A 20639-nucleotide genomic window follows, 5' to 3' on the forward strand; every position below is an offset into this window, starting at 1 on the left:
TATATGAATTTCCACCATTTGTTTAAGAATGATAATTCCTATTTCTAGACCAACTTCACTCTGATTGGTGCTAAGAAGAAAAAGTCTCCACGTTTCACAATAAAAAGCACATTATATTTTTAAAAGACAGAGCGTAAGTGTCCACTCACACAGCCTCAGTATTACTCGAACAGAGTGTAGCAAATGCAAGGTCTGTACATACATTCTCAGATGTCTGAAGAACTACAAGTATCACCAAAGCCAATGGAGAAACATTTTAGGACAAGAATCCTGAAGTTTCATAATGCCTATATACATGACTACGTGCCACAGATATATTTGTGTGTTTGTGTGTGTGTGTGTGTGTATCAACGCCATGTATATTTCTACTGAAGCCTGGACCATCACTATCTTAAAAAACTGACTCCGAACTAACAGCAGGGGAGTTTATCCTTTAAGATTTTTATACGGAAATTCTGAGCAAGCTAATCAGTAAATAGAAAGTTGCATAAAATTTTGTTTCTATTAGGATACTTGTTAAATAGACAAAAGCAAATTTTTAGACACTGACTACTTCGTAGAATCCCACACAGCCCCTGCCCCAAAGGCAATGCAATGTACCTTGTTGACAAGGCGCAGAGAGAACCAGCTGCGACGACATATTTGGCAGGACCCCAGCCCACATATTCAAATGCTACAGGAAGGGGACTTTTTTCATCGAGGAGGTAGTACGGCATCATAAGTGTTAAAGCTGCAGAGACCCCAAAATAGGCCATAAAGCAAGCAAGCAAAGACGTCACAATTCCAATGGGAATAGCTTTCTGGGGATTCCGAACTTCTTCACCTAAGGAAATATACACAAAAGATGTGTATGCTTGATAAAACATCAATAGGTAAAGAAATTAAATTGTGCGAAATTCTTCCTCTTCTCCAGGGTAATTCTTCTCTGCTTTTGTCCCCTTTCTTTTCTTATCTTGGTCCATCTATTTTATTTTATTTTATTTTACTTATTTTTGAGACAGTCTTGCTCTGTTGCCCAGGCTGGAGTGCAGTGGCTTGATCTTGGCTCACTGCAACCTCTGCCTCCCAGATTCAAGCAATTCTCCTGCCTCAGCCTCCCAAGTAGCTGGGACCACAGGTGTGCACCACCACACCCGGCTAATTTTTGTATTTTAGTAGAGATGGTTTTCACCATGTTGGCCAGTCTAGTGTCTAATTCCTGGCCTCAAGTGATCCACCCTCCTCAATGTCCCAAAGATTGGGATTACAGGTGTGAGCCACCGCGCCCAGCCGATCCATCTGTTTTACATGAAATGTCCTCTATTCTTGAAGGTACTTTCTTATTACATAAAAATCCAATTCCCAGAGGGAGAAGAGGAGAAGTCATGCCAGTCAGTTTCCTATCTCCGGGAAAAAAAAAAAAAACCAACCAACCAACCAAAACCCATAACAGAGCAGCACTACTAAGTGTTTGGCGATAGAATAGCAGTCTTAATCCATTTGGAAAATGATTCATCTACAGAGATTAAATGACTGCTGTGCCATTTGGTAGGCCCTTAAGTACGAAGGCTTCAGATGAAGTTATTTCATCTATTTGTATGAAGTTCTAATTTCACTTTAAAAAACAATATACTTTGTACACTAATGAGATTGAATACTCAAAATGTGGTCAATTGTATGGCCACACCATGACATAAAAATAGAGGAGGCATTTAGAGAGTGACTCTGGCATGATTATGACGTTGTATAAGATAACATAGAAAGAACTGACACAATATTTTTTCTCCCACTAACAAAGAGACCATTTAAGAACATGATCATCATGTATGGCCCATGTGACAGCACTTCTGGACAGAAGGTTAGGGATGGTAGTAATGACTAACATTTAGAAAGTAATCAACAGCTTGCAAAGTATTTTTCATATGCATTATTTTAGGTAATCTTCCTACTATTTGAAGAGTAGGAATTGCTCTCCCAAACTTACCAACTGGAAACCAGGGGCAGAGAGTTGCATTCTTTCTTTTTATCATCGGCAGTACGTGTCACAGCTGGGCCTGGAACTAGTGCCCTTCTTACCCCAAATCCCTCTCTCTTTCCTGGACACTCCGCTGCCACACACGGGGGTACTCGTGCACAACAAGGAACACCCATTCTACACTGAGCCAAGACACTGCTCTTACCAGTTGTTGCAATGCAGTCAAATCCCACAAAGGCATAAAAGCAAGTTGCAGCACCAGCCAACGTTCCTGTAAAGCCATAAGGCATAAAGCCACCAGCCCCATAGATACTTGTTCCGTTTTCAGAAGATGGCTCTCTAAGAAAGAGAACAAACACATTGGAAAGTCACTTTGACAGAAAACTCTCCTTCTGGTGACTTCTCTCAGACTATATCCTTGGAAGGTGGTTGTGTTTATCAGCTCTTTGAAGCTGATATACGTAAAACTAAAACCTTACTCTCTCACCTTGTGCTACAGAATGTGGTGGTGCCACTAACAATGGTACCTAACAATGACTCTCCTGTGTCACTGACACCCAATTACAGGCTGATTGATAGTATATGTAGAAGCCCCAGAGCTGCTCCAGCTGAACCCACAACTAGGGAGGATTTTGAGAGCAGAGACTCCAAACATGAGCCACGCTCTGGGATAAAGACCAGAAACCTCGTCTTCTCATGGATGCTTATTCTTAGGAGAATCCATTCTTCAATTCATAAAGCATCGAGCAAGGCAGAGTACATATCTCTAACATTCCCTAAGAAGACATTTAAAAACATGAAACAAAACTTTCTAGTCTTGACTGATAATAATGAAATGAATATTTTATTATATGTTAAAAACTATATAAGCTTATAGGATACCAAATTTTTTCCCTTATTGGAATGACTAAACAACATATGTCAAGAAAAACGTACAGGTGTACCTCATTCCATGCAATAGATATTTCTGTAATCTTATGTCTGCTTGTGCAACTAACAACATTCTCCAAAAAACAAAGTCTGAAGATTACTAAAGCATTAAGAGAATACAATAAAACTGAATAGTGGTCCTGAAGGAAGAACTAAAGGATGCAGGACTCAAAAATACTCATTGTTATTTAATGGTGGCAAACTGCTAGGGGGAAAAGATCAAGTTTTTCCAAAGGTTAGGATCTTCCCTTGCTCTTCCCCTGAACCCGGAGCAGAGCTTGAGGCTGGGAACCAGCAGTTGCACGGGTTCACACAGGTGCTCCAGAAGGAGCACACCTAGACCTTAAAGTTTGAAGGGAATCTGGGAAGGGTGGTCTTGGAATGGAACAGCCTCTCAGAAGGGTCTCAGAAGCGAGGAATTTGAGAACCATTGCTCTAGAAGAAAACTGACATATGCCCACTGGTATGGTGTTGCTGTGTCCCCACCCAATCTCATCTTGGACTGTGGCTCCCACAATTCCCATGTGTTGCGGCAGGGACCCAGTGGGAAGGGGCTGAATCATGGGGGCGGCTCTTTCTTGTGCTGTTCTCGTGATGGTGAGTAGGTCTCACAAGAGCTGATGGTTTTATAAGGGAAACTTTCCGTGCACAAGTTCTCTTCTCTTGTCTGCCGCCATGTGAGACATGCCTTTCACCTTCCACCACGATTGTGAGGCTTCCCCAGCCATGTGGAACTGTGAGTCCATTACATCTCTTTTTCCTTATCAATTACCCAGTCTTGGGTATGTCTTTATTAGCAGAGTAAAAACGAACTAACACACCCACTTAAAATATTTTCTTAAACAAGAAGGAGAAAAAAAAAACCTCAAATATTTTACCCGGCACTTGCTGATATATTTTTGAGAAACTCTTCACTAATCTTCCAGTTTGCCACATTTCCTTTCACAAACCCAGCAACCATCACAAACAGAAGGACGAGAATATTAACAGCTGTGAAGACTTTATTCACCCAAGCAGACTCTTTTACTCCAAAAGACAAAAGACCTATGGAAAAAGGGCATTTCAATTTTTACTTAGCTTTAGGAAAGGCAATGGCATTTTGAGGCAAATACAGGGCTTTAGGATATTATTTCACCAGCCTTCATGTCTTTAATTTCCATCTATCTACTTCTACTGCTAGTTCTTACTCATTAGTTAATTACCTAATTCTGAAACATCTTCTGAATGCAACCAACTCAATTTTGGAGGCAGGTCATGCTCATAGAAGATACTACACTTTCTAAGAAACATAAATCTAGTAACTTTGGCCATCTTTGCCAATGATAGGTAAAGTAACATCTAATTTCAAAGTAAATGGTTGCAAACTATTTTTTCTTTTTTTGAGACAGAATCTCGCTCTGTTTCCCTGGCTGAAGTGCAGTAGTATGATTTCGGCTCACTGCAACCTCTGCCACCTGTGCTCAAACAGTTCTCTCACCTCAGTCACCTGAGTAGCTGGGACTACAGGTGTGTGCAACCATGTCTGGCTAATTTTTGTATTTTTTGTAGGGCTGGGGTTTCGCCATGTTGGCCAGGCTAGTCTAGAACACCAGACCTCAAGTGATCCGCCTGTCTCAGCCTCCCAAAGTGCTGGGATGACAGGCACTTAAGCCACAACGCCCGGCCCAGTTGCGAACTTTTTAAAAGTAAACGCTAAAACATTTGTCTGCCATGCACACAAAATACATAAACAAAGATAATTCTTCAGTTGTGCCAAAAAAGTACTTTGTTAAACCTATTCTCATTTTAATAGCTTTATATTCTGATGGTAAAAGTGATCAATTTCTATTCAAGTACTTTGAAGACACAGAAAAAATATAAAAAGATCAACCGTGCTTTTCCCTCCCAAATTTTGTACACACACACACACACACACACACACTCTTTTGTGCCAGTAAATATATAATCTCATTTTTAACAGCTGCATAATCTTCGACTATATTGAGGTACTACACTTAAATTCATCCCTTATTTATAGATAATTAGATCACTCTTTGTTTGTTACAATTATAAATAGCACTGACATAATAATTCTTTTATAAATATCTTTCTACACTTTCCATTTACTTCTTTGCAATAATTTTCTGCAAGGTAATACTGCATCAAAGATATGGACTGTTGGTTCCTATTATCAAAATATTCTCTGGAAAGTTTGGCTCAATTTAAAGTATCTATTTTTTCTACTAGGATATTCTATTCATATTGATTATATGATTTGGCTGTGTCCCCACCCGAATCTCATCATGAATTGTAATTCCCATAATCCCCATGTATCACGGGAGGGACCCAGTGGGAGGTAATTGAATCATGGGGGCAGGTTTTCTGTGCTGTTCTCGTGATACTGAATACACCTCATGAGATCTGATGGTTTTATAAACGGCAGTTCCCCTGCACATGCTCCCATGCCTGACACCCTGTAAGACGTTCTTTCACGACTCCGTCACCTTCCACCATGATTGTGAGGCCTCCCCAACCATGTGGAACTGTGAGTCCATTAAATCTCTTTTTCTTCATAAATTACCAAGTCTTGGGTATTTCTTCATAGCAGTATGAAAATGGACTAATACACTGATTTATAAAATTTATTTATATATTAATGCCATAAGCTCTCTGTCATGTACAACACACATTTTTCCCAGTTTGTTTTTGCCTTTAATCTTACTGTTGATTATGTACATGTAGAAAAGTTATCAGAATAAAAAATAATTTTCCCTTTTTAGTTTCTACCTTGAAAAAAAATCTCTTAAACATTGACCTAAAACACCTACTTTGTTTCCTTCCAGTCTTTTTCTAGTTATATTTATCATATGTATATCTTTAACCTATCTGGCATAAGATTTGAATTATAGACCTAACAAAGTTTATCTTTTACCATTGAGCAAATGATTGCTATGAAAAGATGATGCCGCAGATTTACTTGTTTCTTCCCCATATCTATACCACCCACCATCAAAAAAGCAAATTTTTCCAAGCAGAGATGAAAGAACTTGAATTTTGTTCTTCTACCTGTGTAATTTCTAGAATCATATATTAACCATATAAAGGAAAGCTGTATGGTCAGCTCAATTCCTGACTCTGTAATTGTAAGTTAGGTTAGGAACCACTGCTACATACCTCAGAGAATAACAAAGCCACCTTATATTTCATGTAAGTTTCCCAACAGCATATATGCACTGTCTACTCTGAGGTCTCATCTCCCACCAGCAGATTAGACACCAATGAATATTTCATCTAAACGGAGCATACACTTCCCGCGTATCTTTAGTAAAACAACTGCTTCACGTAAAAAGACATTTGGTGTTACGATATGAATAGGGATTTACATAGGAGGTTTTGATCCTCAGAGATTCTAAGAACGAAGTTAAAACATAAGCTTCACCTATAATTAAAGGAAAGATATGATGGTGAATGAACACAGGACAAATAAGCCAAGACCTGAGTCTTGCCGTGGAATTAAACTGTGTTCTAATTGTGTCATAGCTACACGCTCTTCATCATTTAGGGATTAAAGTTGAATATTTTAAGTTCATTAAAATGATCCCTAAATAAAATATGATGTAAATAATTTAACGCTAGACTGGTTTCTATTTCTAAGCTAGACTGCTTAGAAACCAAAACAAAAATCAATTCTTTGTTGAAAAACAATTGGTGCAATTTCTCTTGACATTAGAATCAAAATGCAAAACATTTTAGATCTATGCATTTTGTTCATGTCCTTATCCCTATCCGTATATAAAACGTTTAATTAATGACTCACTATTTAAAGGGTAAAGCTATTTTTAAAATTATATAATTTTCAAGTAAACATTTCAAAAGAGAAAGATATTTCTGTCTCACTCTTCTAACAAGGGAGAAAACAGAGATAAGGTTGGACAAGAAAGCATGAGGCAGACTGCCCAGGGTAAAGCAAGTAAGAAGTAGGAACAGCCATGGTTTTTACTCTTAGGGCAATCCTTGATGGGCATAAGCAGGATTGCAGGTAAGAAGGAGACTCAAAATAGAAAATGTGGCCAGGCACGGTGGCTCACGCCTGTAATCCCAGCACTTTGGGAGGCTGAGGCGGGGGGATCACTTGAAGTCAGGAGTTCGAGACCAGCCTGGCCAACATGGTGAAACCCCGTCTCTACTAAAAATACAAAAATCAGCCAGGCACGGTGGCGGGCACCTGTAGTCCCAGCTACTCGGGAGGCTTAGGCAGAAGAATTGCTTGCACCTGGGAGATGGAGGTTGCAGTACCACTGTACTGCAGCCTGGGCGACAGAGTCAGACTCCATCTCAAACAAAAAAAAAAAAAAAAAAGAAAGAAAGAAAATGTTCAAATAGTTAAAACAAATATAAGGAGACAGAGCAGGGATTAGCTATGCCTATGAAATAAAATCAGCCACCACGTGAGTGCTTACTAGGAACCAAATGAGAAGGCTGTAGGAGGCAGACACTGACGCCTTCATTTTATGTTTGAGTGAGGGAAAGATTATATAAATTGTTCTATCTTCTAAAGGGAGTGAGTGGCACAGCAGGATTGAAATCTGGTTATTCAAATTCCTCTGCCTCTTAAAACCACTATGCTACAATACTGACAAAAACTGGAAAATCCTAGTACTAAGTATGTTTGTCTATATAATGTCGACATTACAAAATGACAGGTGATTTGAACTTGCTTCCTTTACAACTAAAGGCCTACATTATATAGACGAAGGCATGTCAGAAAAACAGAAATTCTTCTAGAAATTGCAAATATCCCTAGTTGTATCTAGCAAGATGAAACAATGCCAAGAAATTACACATTCTTCCTTACTGAAACCACCGCTACTCCTGCAAACCTACAATTAATGATTTAAAAAATCAATGTCAAGAGTTGGAACCAACCCAAATGTCCAACAACGATAGACTGGATTAAGAAAATGTGGCACATATACACCATGGAATACTATGCAGCCATAAAAAATGATGAGTTCGTGTCCTTTGTAGGGACATGGATGAAACTGGAAAACATCATTCTCAGTAAACTATCGCAAGGACAAAAAACCAAACACCGCATGTTCTCACTCATAGGTGGGAATTGAACAATGAGAACTCATGGACACAGGAAGGGGAACATCACGCTCTGGGGACTGTTGTGGGGTGGGGGGAGGGGGGAGGGACAGCATTAGGAGATACACCTAATGCTAAATGACGAGTTAATGGGTGCAGGAAATCAACATGGCACATGGATACATATGTAACAAACCTGCACATTGTGCACGCGTACCCTAAAACCCTAAAGTATAATAAAAAAATAAATAAATAAAAATAAAAATAAAAAAAAGAAAAAAAAAAAAAAAATCAATGTCCTCACCTTATTATTTAGTGTGTACCAGGTGCCATTTACTCAGAAGTGCTATTTTTACCATTGCACACAATTTAGACTTAGGTTAAAATGTGATTCCAGCCAGTGAAAAACTCCACAGACGTCTAACAGTAACATAAATGTGTAAATATACTGATCTCATCTTTGGGAACTCAGGCCCCCAATTCAGAAGTAACCTATTTTCCTGAGACAAATAGTGTGGCTCATTCTGCGGAGACTCATAACTGGTTTTCTTACCTGCTAGAAGTAATATAAGGCACACGGCAAAAAAATCAGGATATTCTGCAAGACCGGTGTAATTCATTCTGAAGTATGTCCTCAAAAACTGACCAATCTGTTTGCTAAGAAGTTCATCAAAGGTGCCACTCCAGGCTCTTGCAACACTTGATGTACCTTCCCAAAACAGAACAGACAATACGAAGTCACTGGGGGCAAATTAATGTAGCATCATTTGCTACTCTGTTGTAGGATAAACATGAGTTCACAAAAGATTGAAAATTTTATCACATATACAGTATCTGGATAGTCATAATCATACAGTAGTCATCAAATGTTCAAATCCATAACTGTGGATTCAGGTAACTCTATTTGCAATAAAGAATTATAACTTAAAAAGTTTGCAAGGCCACTAAAAGCTATAGTCACAGATGAAGCAAAAATCACAGAATTTTGTGGCTGGGTGCCATGGCTCACACCTGCAATCCCAGCACTTTGGGAGGCCGAGGTGAGTGGATCACCTGAGGTCAGGAGTTCGAGACCAGCTTGGTCAACATGGTGAAACCCCGTCTTTACTAAAAATGCAAAAAATTAGCCAGGCATGGTGGCAGGTGCCTGTAATCCCAGCTACTCAGGAGGCTGAAGCAGGAGAATTGCTTGAAGCCAGGAGGCAGAGGTTGCAGTGAGCTGAGATCACACCACCGCACTTCAGCCTGGGCGACAGAGTGAGACTGTCTTAAAAAAAACCCCACAGAATTTTTTGTAATTAGAAGGAGACGTTTTCGAGATGACAAAAATGAGACACACAGACATCAAGTGATGTACCCAACACCTACAACTGAACCTAAGGGCTGTGACTCAGGGCTGCAATTTCTCCCATTCCACATAAGTTAGACTTCTTTTTGAAACATACCTATCACATACGATAAAATGAGATTCCAGCCAGTGATGAAGGCCCACAGCTCTCCGACAGTCACGTAGGTATACAAATACGCAGACCCTGTCTTGGGGACACGGGCCCCAAATTCGGCATAGCAGAGGCCAGCCATCACTGAAGCCAGGGCAGCAATGAGGAAGGACACCACGATGCTGGGGCCCGAGTCTGCCTTGGCCACCTCCCCAGCGAGAACGTAAACCCCAGCACCAAGGGTGCTTCCAACGCCCAGGGCAATGAGGTCCATGGTGGATAAGCAGCGGCATAATTTGGTGTCTTCTAGATTGTCCAGGGTCACGATTTTTCTCCGGATCAGACATCGGGCAAAGGTCAGCGCGGCTCTGCAGGGAATCATTCTGACGTCCGACGAAGGCCACCTGAGCAGAAGGGAGGAGGTTAGATCTGGAACCATCATCCCTCCCTTTGGTAACCTAGCTTCCAGGGACAATTAGAGTGGGTGTGTGTGTGTGTGCGTGTTTGTGTGTGTGTGTGTTTTACTTGTTAGAAGAGATGCAGTGACCCAGAGCAGTCAGAAGGAAGGTTTAATAACCAGAGCCTCGAATTTCCTGTAGTATCCATGTGCCTTTATAAGAGACTGCAATAAATGGCTTATGTGGCAAGCAAAGGAATATAGCAGCCTTGGGTGATTAAAAAGATTGCCATTCTTGTTTGCACATTATAATTTTGTGTTTTTGTTTTTGTTTGGAGACAGGATCTCACTCTGTCGCCCAGGCTGCAGGGCAGTGTGGCACAATCTTGGCTCACTGCAGCCTCAACCTCCTGAGCTCAAACAATCCTCCCACCTCAGCCTCCGGAGTAGCTCAGCCTCGGGGTTACAGGTGTGAGCCACCATGTCCAAGCTAAAAATTTTCTAAGGATATGTTGATAGAAATATATTTCAAGAGATGGCTAATTTCATTCTCACTACAAGGAAGGGAGTGAATTGCCTCATCTTTTAGGTTCTGTTTCTCTTTACTTCAACCATCCATTTAACTCAGGTTCTTTTTTTTTTAATTCAGGTTTTTTCGTTTTTTTTTTTTTTTTTTTTTTTTGAGACAGGGTCTCACTCTGTCACCCAGGCTGCAGCACAGTGGCATGATCGTAGCTCACTGAAGCCTCAACTTCCTGGGCTCAATCAATCCTCTCCCCTTAATCTACTGAGTAGCTGGGACCACAGGCATGTGCCACCACGCTCGGGCAACTTTTTTATTTTTTGTAGAGATGGAGTCTCACTATGTCACCCACGCTGGTCTTGAATTCATGGGCTCATGCAGTCCTACCTCCTTGGCCTCCCAAAGTGCTGGGATTACAGGCATGAACCACCATGCCTGGCCCAGCTTTTTCAGGCCTTACTAAATACCAGAAATTGTGCTGGGAATATGTGTAGAATGATGTCTTACGTAGAGGCCTTAGCTATCATCTAAAAGCACGTAAAAACTTAATCATTACGTATTCTACAGCTTTATCAAGCATGTGTGAGCTTCTGTTTTCATTTTAAACAATGAAGGTGAAGCAGATGTGAACTTTTTAGAATTTTTTAAAAATCACCTCTCAAAGCCTGCTGAAATCTAAAACTGCTATTTAACTATGCTTTAAGTATGAATTTGTACTAAAATACACATGCTTATTGTATTTGAGATTTCTAAATAATTAAGTCCAAAGTCCATGCCAGATATTATTCTATGTTCTTTTAAAAATGGAATGAATAAAGTAGACAAAAACTTACACTCCTCACCTCCTGCAAACCTAAACAATCTAACACTGAAAAAAAATCAGGTTATAAAACAAGGTGTGAATATTAGTTAAGAAAAAATACATAGGCATATATTACAGTAAAAAGGCTTAAAGCAAAACATATCAAAATATTAACAGTAATTATATTTAGATGGTGGGTTCTTACTTCTCTGTATTTCATATATTATATTGCTAACACCTATTTCTAATTTGTCTCCAACGAATATGTGCAACCTACATGCAAAAGAAATATTAAAAATGAAAGAGCTGTATATGGGATTGTCTACCAAAATATGTAACTCAGCAGATTAGGAAATAACTGAGGAACATTATCCACACATCAATATAAATATAAATACAGCTTCCAATAGTGAAAGCAGGTAAGTCAAAGAATACGAAGAAAAGCCTAAGGAGAAATAAAAAATAGAGGACACATTCCTTGATGATAATAATAAACTTTCACAAATCTTCAGTATCTTCTGTGCCACCTGACAGAGTGCCAAAGCATGGCACTTCACAAATGCTTGTGGGAAAATGTGCAAAGATGTTGACATCTACAGTTTTGCCAATATTCAGGTTTTCAAAGTCAAAACCTATCAATGCTTCCATAAATCAAATGTGTATCCATTTCTACCACTGGCTAACCCTTAAATAGCCCTTTCTCATATATCTAGAAGATAAGTGTTCTGCTTAAAAGAATTGAGAAGCAAAAAGTGGAAGTTATCTAAAGACCAACTGAGGGGGCCAGGAGGGGTGGAAAAGGTAGTTATTAAATGCTGAGCTTCCGTAATATTTAAGCATTTTTATACAGAGATGTACGAAGATCAAGGATTAGGAACCACTGCCAACTGAAAAGTGCTCAGAAACAAACACCCACTGAAGTTCATCAATGATTTAAGATCACGTGAAAATGGGACATGTCATATACAACTATAGGAACACAACTGATAAACATACCCATTTGTCATTTAACCACATAAAACATGCCCATGGTGGAGTACTTAAATAACCTTGACTTTTATGAGAAAAAGACATAAATTCTACGACTATTGCATATTTAAAGAGAAAGGATCTGGAAGGAAGCAAGGAAAACAAAGGAAAGATTCAGGGGCTAACAGGATTGTGGGTAAACTTTTTTTAATCCTTTTTTCCTGGTACTATGATTATGATGTTATTTGTGAAATTTCTAAAGAAAAAACAGCATAAAAATAAAAGAATAAGCAAGTCGACCAATAAACAAACCTCCTTTGAAAGCGTTAAAACAGTAAAAGCTTTTATTATTAAGTTACCCAAAATGAATAAATTAGTGATGGTCATCTCTTCAACACGAAATTGAATTTAATTCACTCCAGATTACACAGGAAGCAAGACTGCTTATAGAAATGCACAGCTTTAATCAGATAAGATATGATTTCTACTGCTTCTTTCCTATTTTTTTTTCTTTTTTGGAGGGGTTGCGGGGAGGTCTGTGTAGGCAAAATACTTCTTTCCCCCTAAAAGATGAAAAGTATTTTATGTGTAGTCAGGTTTTCCATGTTGCTCTGGGGAAAAAAGACAAAGATCCTATTTGTCAAGCATTCATTTGCTTTTGAGTAATTAGAAAAGCATACGTCAGAAACTTCTCAGAACTGGCAGGTTACTCAATGTCCTCTGCAAACAATCTCAACTACGCACGGCCTGGTAAAATACGGATTGCAAAAGCCACAACGCAGAACTAATTTTGTAGGACTATAATGAGATGGGAGAAAAGTAAGGAAAAATCATATCGGGTCAATTTAATGAGTCATTTTTAAACAAACATTTATTGAGTCCTAACAGGTGTATCATGCAGTGCTTAGCAGATGAAGAAAGTGAACCTCGTACTTTTGTAAAATACGCTTTTGTTGAGACATTCTGATAAACGAAAGTAGTGTGGCAACAAGAGAATGAAAAAAAATTTTGTGTCTAATATTAGCGATATAATTTGATATGTACAGATTTTTGAAGTTTTTATAACTTTTTTTAACATTTTTAAAAAAGATAAGCTGCCTATATGAAATGGTTCTGACCATCTTACTCTCATTTTTACAGGGGACTTACTGCCCAAGAAAAACATCCCTCCTACTTATACAACAAATACGAATGCAGAGATAAAATGCAGGGGTTTTGGAGGTGATTCCATTAATCTGGAGGGCACAGACTTTGTTTTTCCAGAAGCAGATGATCTGCACCATTGTAACCATTGTCAGTTATTGCTACTGTGACCAAGGACTCATAGTTAATATGAAACCTACATGCATGTAGTATAAGAACAATAATGCAGATTTTGGGAAGTGGTCCATACAAAACTCACACCCATGTCCTTGGCCTTAGAATATAAGGCTGTAATCAACATCCCTATGAGGTCACAAGTGATTCTGGCAATACCAGAAATAGATATCTTTCTTCAAAAAGCAATTATTTTATTAATTGCTGAGACAGTGGCGTCTCTTGAGGAAGACAAATATGTGCATATTAGCTTAGATCTGAAAATAGAATTAGCGAAGGGAGGGCTGGAAGGAACTAGCAATATGCTGTGCTGCAGAAGAGTCTCTGAATGATTTTCATGAGCCTAATGATGCATCTGAATCTTTCTTAGCCTCCACCCCCATTCTGCCCCAAATTTAAGTATAACCATTTCTACACACCTTATTCCTTGATAAGGCCCTATTAATTCTTGCCAAAAAGCTAAATTCCTTCCTCTGCAACTTGGAATTACCTCCTTCTAAAACTTCTTCAGCCCAGGCCATCAACTTGACAGTATAGAATTTTAGGTCTATAAAATCCCTAACCCTGATGACATTAATGAAGAAAACTTCCTTTCAACGATCGCAGGAAATCTTTCCAAATCTGCTAATCAAAGTCACAAGTTGATCCTGGATTTTCACTTTAGTTCAAAAGTTTGATGTTGCATTGAGTCACTTAGAAATGAATCTTTCCCTTCCTCCCCTAACTAAATGTTGACATTTCAAACTTAATCTTCTACATCAGTATCCCAGGCCCTGACAATAAATCTTACAGGAGAAACTAGCTGTTGCAAACCAGTGGGGCAGGTGTTCCAGTAAACCCTCGACAAATTAGTTTGTCCAAATTATAACCAATTTTTTTTATCTTCATTCCAGTTGCTAGTTTCGTGGTGAGACATCTGCTCTTTCTGTTTTGGGACTGATGGAAAAAAAAGTAATTAAACCATATAGATAAGTAGGGATCTTTACTGCATTGTTTTTTCCCTAGATCTTTTTTATTTTGCAATGTCCAAACCCAACGTTTCTACAACGTTCAAGTTCCAAGATAAATTTTCAAATTATGACGTGGGTTAAATAATTTAGTAAAGAGGAAAAAGATATAGCCATAATACCATGGATTTACTGACTTTTATTCTTTTTGCTCAGTTTTGAGAGATTAATTTCTTTAAAAATTCATCAAAAGTATAAGGTAGGATAAAAGACTATCACAAGTGGTAACTCTTCAGCCTTGATTAGCAAAAACAGAAACCACAAACCTTTGCATTCGACACTTAAATCTGAATTTTTCTGGAAAAACACCACTCTTCCATATTCACTTCACTTTTCTTGGGTGCAAAACTTATCTTTTCTCCAAATCAAGTTTTCTGAACAATTCCTTCCTCCAGAGTTTTCTCCAGAGAAGTGCGTGCAAGTGTAGACAAAGGTAAAAACAAAAAACACATCTGAGGCCACTGCAGAGTTACAAGCACTGTAGTAATAACATTGATATTTTCTCCCCTTTTATACCAAATCAGTAGTGCCAGGAAGTTAGACTAAAAACATATTATTTCAAATTTTCTGATATAGAATTCAGACACAGGCAAGCATTCTTCCTAAAGACATTCAACAAATAAAGGGCTGATAGAGAATTCTGGGAAGTCTGTAAAGACAGCTGGTGCTTCCAAACATGTGACTCTATTTCATTTTAGGAAAAGCAACATTACAGTGGGAATAAGGCATACCTAGGTAGCTCAAAGAGACGCAGAAAAAAAAAATTAAACGAAGCATCCAACTTTTGTGTTTAGGCTTGGGGAACAGAAGAAGCAAAAATTGAAATGAAGAAAGCAAAGCCCTCGGCACCCTGGTAACCGGAGTCCCTGCCCAGTCAGCACACTGCGTTCCCGACCAGAGCTTGGTGGCAGGCTTGGGCACCAGGCAGATGCCCATGCCCACAGGTCTCCAGCAGTCTTTGGCTAGTATGTCACTCTGACTGCCAGTGGTACAAACTGTTCCCTCTCCCCAAGCTGCTAGGACCTGTCACCTTATATGTGCCATTGCAAACATGAGGAATGGCCCTTTCCGGAATTTTTTACCTTACCTGGGATCCTGCCAGTGCCTCCTGCCCTCCCCACAGCACTGTCTTCATACCCCCACGCCACAGATCACTGGACCAGAGAGACACCTGACTCAGGATTAAATAGTCAAAGGCTGGGAATGCTCAATTAGATGTTCTTGAAGCTCTTGAGAACAAAATGACTGAGTCGGTCAAATGGTCCAGTGCAGGCTGAAGTCACACACACTGGGGACCAGCTTGACAAGGTGCAGAAACCTACAGGCTGGCAATAGAAGCCACACGGGGTGGGCTGGGCACAGTGGCTCCTGCCTGTAATCCCAGCACTTTGGGAGGCTTGAGGAGCACTTGAGGTCAGGAGTTTTGAGACCAGCCTGACCAACATGGTGAAATCCCATCTCTACTAAAAATAGAAAAATTAGCCAGGCATGGTGTTGCGTGCCTGTAATCCCAGCTACTCGGGAGGCTGCGGCAGGAGAATTGCTTGAACCCGGGAGGCAGAGGTTGCAGTGAGCCGAGATCATGCCACTGCACTCCCGCTTGGGTGACAGAGCGAGACTCCATCGGAAAATCAATAAATAAAAGAAGCCATACCATGGTCATTCAGAGGAGGACAGAGTTGTGAAAGGCAGCCCCAGCAGGGAGGCAGGGCAAGAGGAGCCTGGGGAGTTTTCTGTCCCCGCAGCCCTTGCTACACTTCTAACGCTGGGTGTGCAAGATTCCCCGACATGGTTTGGACATACCTCCTGTGCACTTCAGCTATTTATAGAGTGGTCTCTGTTCCTTGAAACCAGAAGCTACTGGTGAAGGTCAAGATGGTACTGAGCGGGCCTGCTTCACCCCACTCTACTCCCACTGTCAACTCTTCCAATCTGCTACCTTCAGCCATTTCTGCTACATTTCCTGGGAATTCCTCTTCTTTCCAAAAGGAGGTTTCCATGATAGAATAACTCTAATTTGTTCACTTTCCAATATGGTACTTAAAGTGTTTAGCCTGCATTAGTTCTGCCCTTTACCCACAGATGTATATATTCTCTCCTTGAAAAAAATAGCTTGACATAAGGTAGAATTGTTTGTTTGTTTGTTTGTTTTGTGACAGGCTGGAGTGCAGTGGTGCAATCTTGGCTCACTGCAACCTCCGCCTCCTGGGTTCAAGTGATCCTCCTGCCTCAGCCTCCCAAGTACTTACAGGCACCTGCCACCACACCCAGCTATTTTTTTTGTATTTTTGGTAGAGACAGGTTTTCCCCATGTTGGCCAGGCTGGTCTCGAACTCCTGACCTCAAGAGATCCTCCTTCCTTGGCCTCCCAAAGTGCTGGGGTTACAGGCGTGAGCCACTGCACCCGGCCAGAAAATCTTTTCTTTTCTGACATACTTACAACCAATCTGGATTATCGGTAACGTCATTTCTCCCGATGCCCACTATTGGAATGAGGAGCATGTAAGAGCTAGTCAAGGCCCCAGGAATACCAAGGGGTCTACAGTACTTACTAAAAACATTTAAAACTTTTTTTTTTTTTTTTACCAACAAATTATGGAAGTAAGCTAGCGGCAGAGCGATAATTCACCTAAAGGACAAAAGCATATTGAGGGAAGCATTGGGAATATTTTACCATACTGGAGAAGGTTTTTTAAGATTCCTGAATCAGAGAAATCTCTGCAACACTTAAGACTTGAATGTTAGTGGGTTATCTTTTGTTAAAAAATGTAAAAAAAATTTTTGTTTTGAGATGGAGTGTTCCTCTTTCACCCAGGCTGGAGTGCAGCGGCATGATCTCGGCTCACTGCCACCTCTGCCTCCCGGGTTCAAGCGATTCTCCCGCCTCAGCTTCCCAAGTATCTGTGACTACAGGTGCCCGCCACCACACTCAGCTAATTTTTGTATTTTTAGTAGAGACAAGGTTTCACCACGTTGGCCAGGCTGGTTTCAAACTCCCTACCTCAAGTGATCCGCCTGTCTTGGCCTTCCAAAGTGCTAGGATTACAGGCGTGAGCCACCACACCCGGCCAAAAAAGTAAATTTCTTATAAATACTTCCACTACTTTATTCGTTCCGCCAAATACTTGAGGCACCCTATCATGCCCTGAAACAACCACAAATAGGCTGCCCCAATTCTTCCCTCGTGCCACCTGCAGTTGCACAGACACACAGATGACGGCCATTGCAATATGAGACAGCTATGCTTGTGCATAGGGGAAGCAGGGCATTGCAAGGGCTCCCCTGACTGTGACGGGGATACAGGTAGTTAGAGAGGCCTTCCTGGAGACAGCTATGTTTGGATGAGTTAAAATTAGCCATCTGAAAGCTCAGTGAGAAGGAGGGCAGGAGGGGGTGGTGGGGACACAAGTGTTCTAAGCAGAGAGTGTTCACAGCAAGAGTAAAGAAGTAGAGGGTAGTTCAATCCACACAGAGCTTAGGGATGGGGAAGCCAGAGGTAAGCAGAGCTAAGCAGAAGGTCCCTAGGCAGTGCAAGGAGCTTGAACTTGACCCTGGGGGCAGGAGGAAATCACGGAGAAATTTAAGCCAGACATAGAATTTGAGAAACATCATTCTGACTGTATTATAAATAAGGGATGAGAAAGATCAAGACTGGAGATAAGGAAAAAGGTAAACAGGCTACTCGAATAATCTAGGCACAAGGGACTCTGAGCTGCTCTAGGGAAAGGGCAGTGGGGTGAAGAGATGCGGGTGGACAACAGAGCTTAGCTTCTCCACCTTGACAGTCAAGGAAGAGGATGAGTGGGAAGGGACACATGGATTTGTAAGCTGGGTGGTAGACTACCGAACTCCTATTTCACTCCAAAGTTAAAACGTTAACTTTACATGTCATATAGTTTACAGATAACAATAGCAGAGAATCAACAAATTATGTCAGACTGACTTCAGTATAACTTTGTGAAGGAAGGTTCTGTTTTTTTTTTTTTTTTTCCAATTTGAAACTTGCACGCCTGTTCTAAAACTGAAAAAGCAAACACATAGAGACTTTAAATACGTGCCTCTAGAATACAGCTAAAATTTCCACATTGAGCTCCTTGAATTGTCAGAATTCCAAACAGAGTAATATTCGGCATGATATTTTCATGGAACAAAGTATTTTAAGTGAGTGAGTTTTCTAGCTTACTGAAGATTCAATCTCTAAGTCTTTGACGTTGTTCATCAAATCTTGCCAAAATTCAGTAATCCTCCTCTAAATGCTGTTGGATTTCAAGGTGGTTATTCACTGTGATGAAAGGGGTCCGAACCGCTCATCCTTACAAAAGGGTAATCACTTCTCAGAGAAACTGTCTAAAAAGATGAGCATAACTGTTGTTTAAAAAGCAAACCACTCAATATTAGCTTAATTCCACTTTGAATCCACTGTCCACATAAGTAAGAGCTAACTCAAGGATGCCAAGGAAATCCCAAAGACCTGGATAGAACCATGTTCCTGCTGCCCTTTTTAAATAGCCTGTGCCCATCAATAATAGACTGGATAAAGAAAACGTGGTATATACACACTATGGAATACTATGCAGCCATCAAAAGGAAAAAGATCGTGTCCTTTGCAGGGACATGGATGAAGCTGGAAGCCATTATCCTCAGCAAAATAATGCAGGAACAGAAAACCAAAGACCACATGTTTTCACTTATAAGTGGGAGCTGAGCAATGAGAACACATGGACGTAGGGAGGGGAACAACACACACTGGGCCTGTCAGGGGGTGGGGTGAGGGGAGGGAGAGCATCAGGATAAATAGCTAATGCATGTGGGGCTTAATACCTACGTGATGGGTTGACAGGTGCAGCAAACGACTATGGCACACGTTTACCTAGGTAACAAACCTGCAAGTCCTGCACATGTACTCTGGAACTTAAAATTAAATAAATAGCCTGTGCTTGGGAAGCGAGCTTCACTTTTCTCTGGATTAGTAGCTGACTTTCAGATTAAAGATGCCAGAAGTATGTGCAAAGACCAGGAGGGTAGTGGAGTATAAGAAAGCTTTTTGTCTAAAAGCAAAGAGCTGAGAAATACTTTAGAACACTCTGGTTTCCTCTAATTATTCTCTTTCCAAACAGAGCCAAAGTGTATCCCTTTCAAATCACCACCCTGCACCCACCCCGTAAAAGTTACCTAATTTAATTAATTGTTAGAATTCAACCACTTTTGTCTCAATGCTAGGCAAAATTCTTTCCTTCAACTGTGGCAGAATTTAACCAGAATTTACCAGAATGGTAAATGGAATTTAACCAGAATTCACATTCATTTTCAGTTCAAGTTCAAAAAATTTAGAGGGATACTGAGTTGGGATTTATGGTTTTGCTTAAAAGTCATTTATTGAAACAAAATGGTCACTTCTGAAACTATATTTTGAATTTTGAAAAGCACGTTCTTATTTGGTTCTTCTTAAAACACAGCAACAATGTATGGCATAGATTTTTATCGTTTAGCTTCTTGATAGACTGTTGAAATGCTGCTATTGGCTCAGAGAAGTTTGCAAGTTCATACTGGCTTCAAATAAATCTGAATACAATACTCCCATTGTGTGCTCAGAGAAAGCAATTAAAAGGGTGCTAGTTCTTCATGATTCAGAGGCTCTAAAATTTCTATCCAGAACATGCAAACCAAGAACCATATAAAAAATTAAAATAACTGGAAAAAATGTGGTCCTTAAAACTGAAGACTGATGTGCTTGTCACATTTCTATTCTACTCATTAATATGCCATGCCATAAATGTAAACAATTTCTCCAATTAAGTTGTCTCCAGACTTTGTTTTAATTTTTGTATTACTGCATAGACTGAATTCAACTTATCAGCTGTTCAACAAACTGTCAGTTTCTCTAAAAGATCAAGCCTTAGACATTTCAAAAAAAGAAAAAAAATAATCTAAATGCAATTTCCAAACAAAGTTCCAGGAGGCAAGGGGATACAGGTACAAAAAGACAAGTAAACTGGCCATTACCGTAAAGCTAGATGTCTGTGGGTAAGGGAAGTCCAGGGTACTACTGGGACACACAGGAGGGGACTCCATGCTCACACTGGGATTGGGGTCAGGAGGTAGCAGGGAAGCTTTCCTGAGGAAACCCATGACTAATCTGATTCTTCAACCATTATTCCATTCTAGAATTGCTGGGGTTTTTTGTTTTGTTTTGTTTTGTTTTGTTTTTGAGACGGAGTCTCACCCTGTTGC

The 20639-nt window shown here is 40.1% G+C and overlaps 1 protein-coding gene across 5 annotated transcripts in view; it reads right to left on the bottom strand.

Annotated features, from left to right (window-relative positions):
* SLC7A2 (solute carrier family 7 member 2) overlaps positions 1-20639 on the bottom strand; it is a 74079-nt gene that overhangs the window by 18086 nt on the left and 35354 nt on the right. For all 5 annotated transcript variants that reach the window (XM_055287100.2, XM_055287107.2, XM_055287111.2 and 2 more), the window contains 5 exons: positions 9400-9797; positions 8508-8663; positions 3763-3928; positions 2160-2293; positions 601-823 (listed from right to left, as the gene is read on the bottom strand). In XM_055287100.2, the coding sequence (XP_055143075.2) occupies positions 601-823; positions 2160-2293; positions 3763-3928; positions 8508-8663; positions 9400-9775 (1055 nt within the window). In that variant the 5' untranslated portion in view covers positions 9776-9797. The remainder of the gene's footprint in view (positions 1-600; positions 824-2159; positions 2294-3762; positions 3929-8507; positions 8664-9399; positions 9798-20639) is intronic.

This window comes from Symphalangus syndactylus, chromosome 1, assembly GCF_028878055.3.
Source record: "Symphalangus syndactylus isolate Jambi chromosome 1, NHGRI_mSymSyn1-v2.1_pri, whole genome shotgun sequence".
Taxonomy (NCBI): domain Eukaryota; kingdom Metazoa; phylum Chordata; class Mammalia; order Primates; family Hylobatidae; genus Symphalangus; species Symphalangus syndactylus.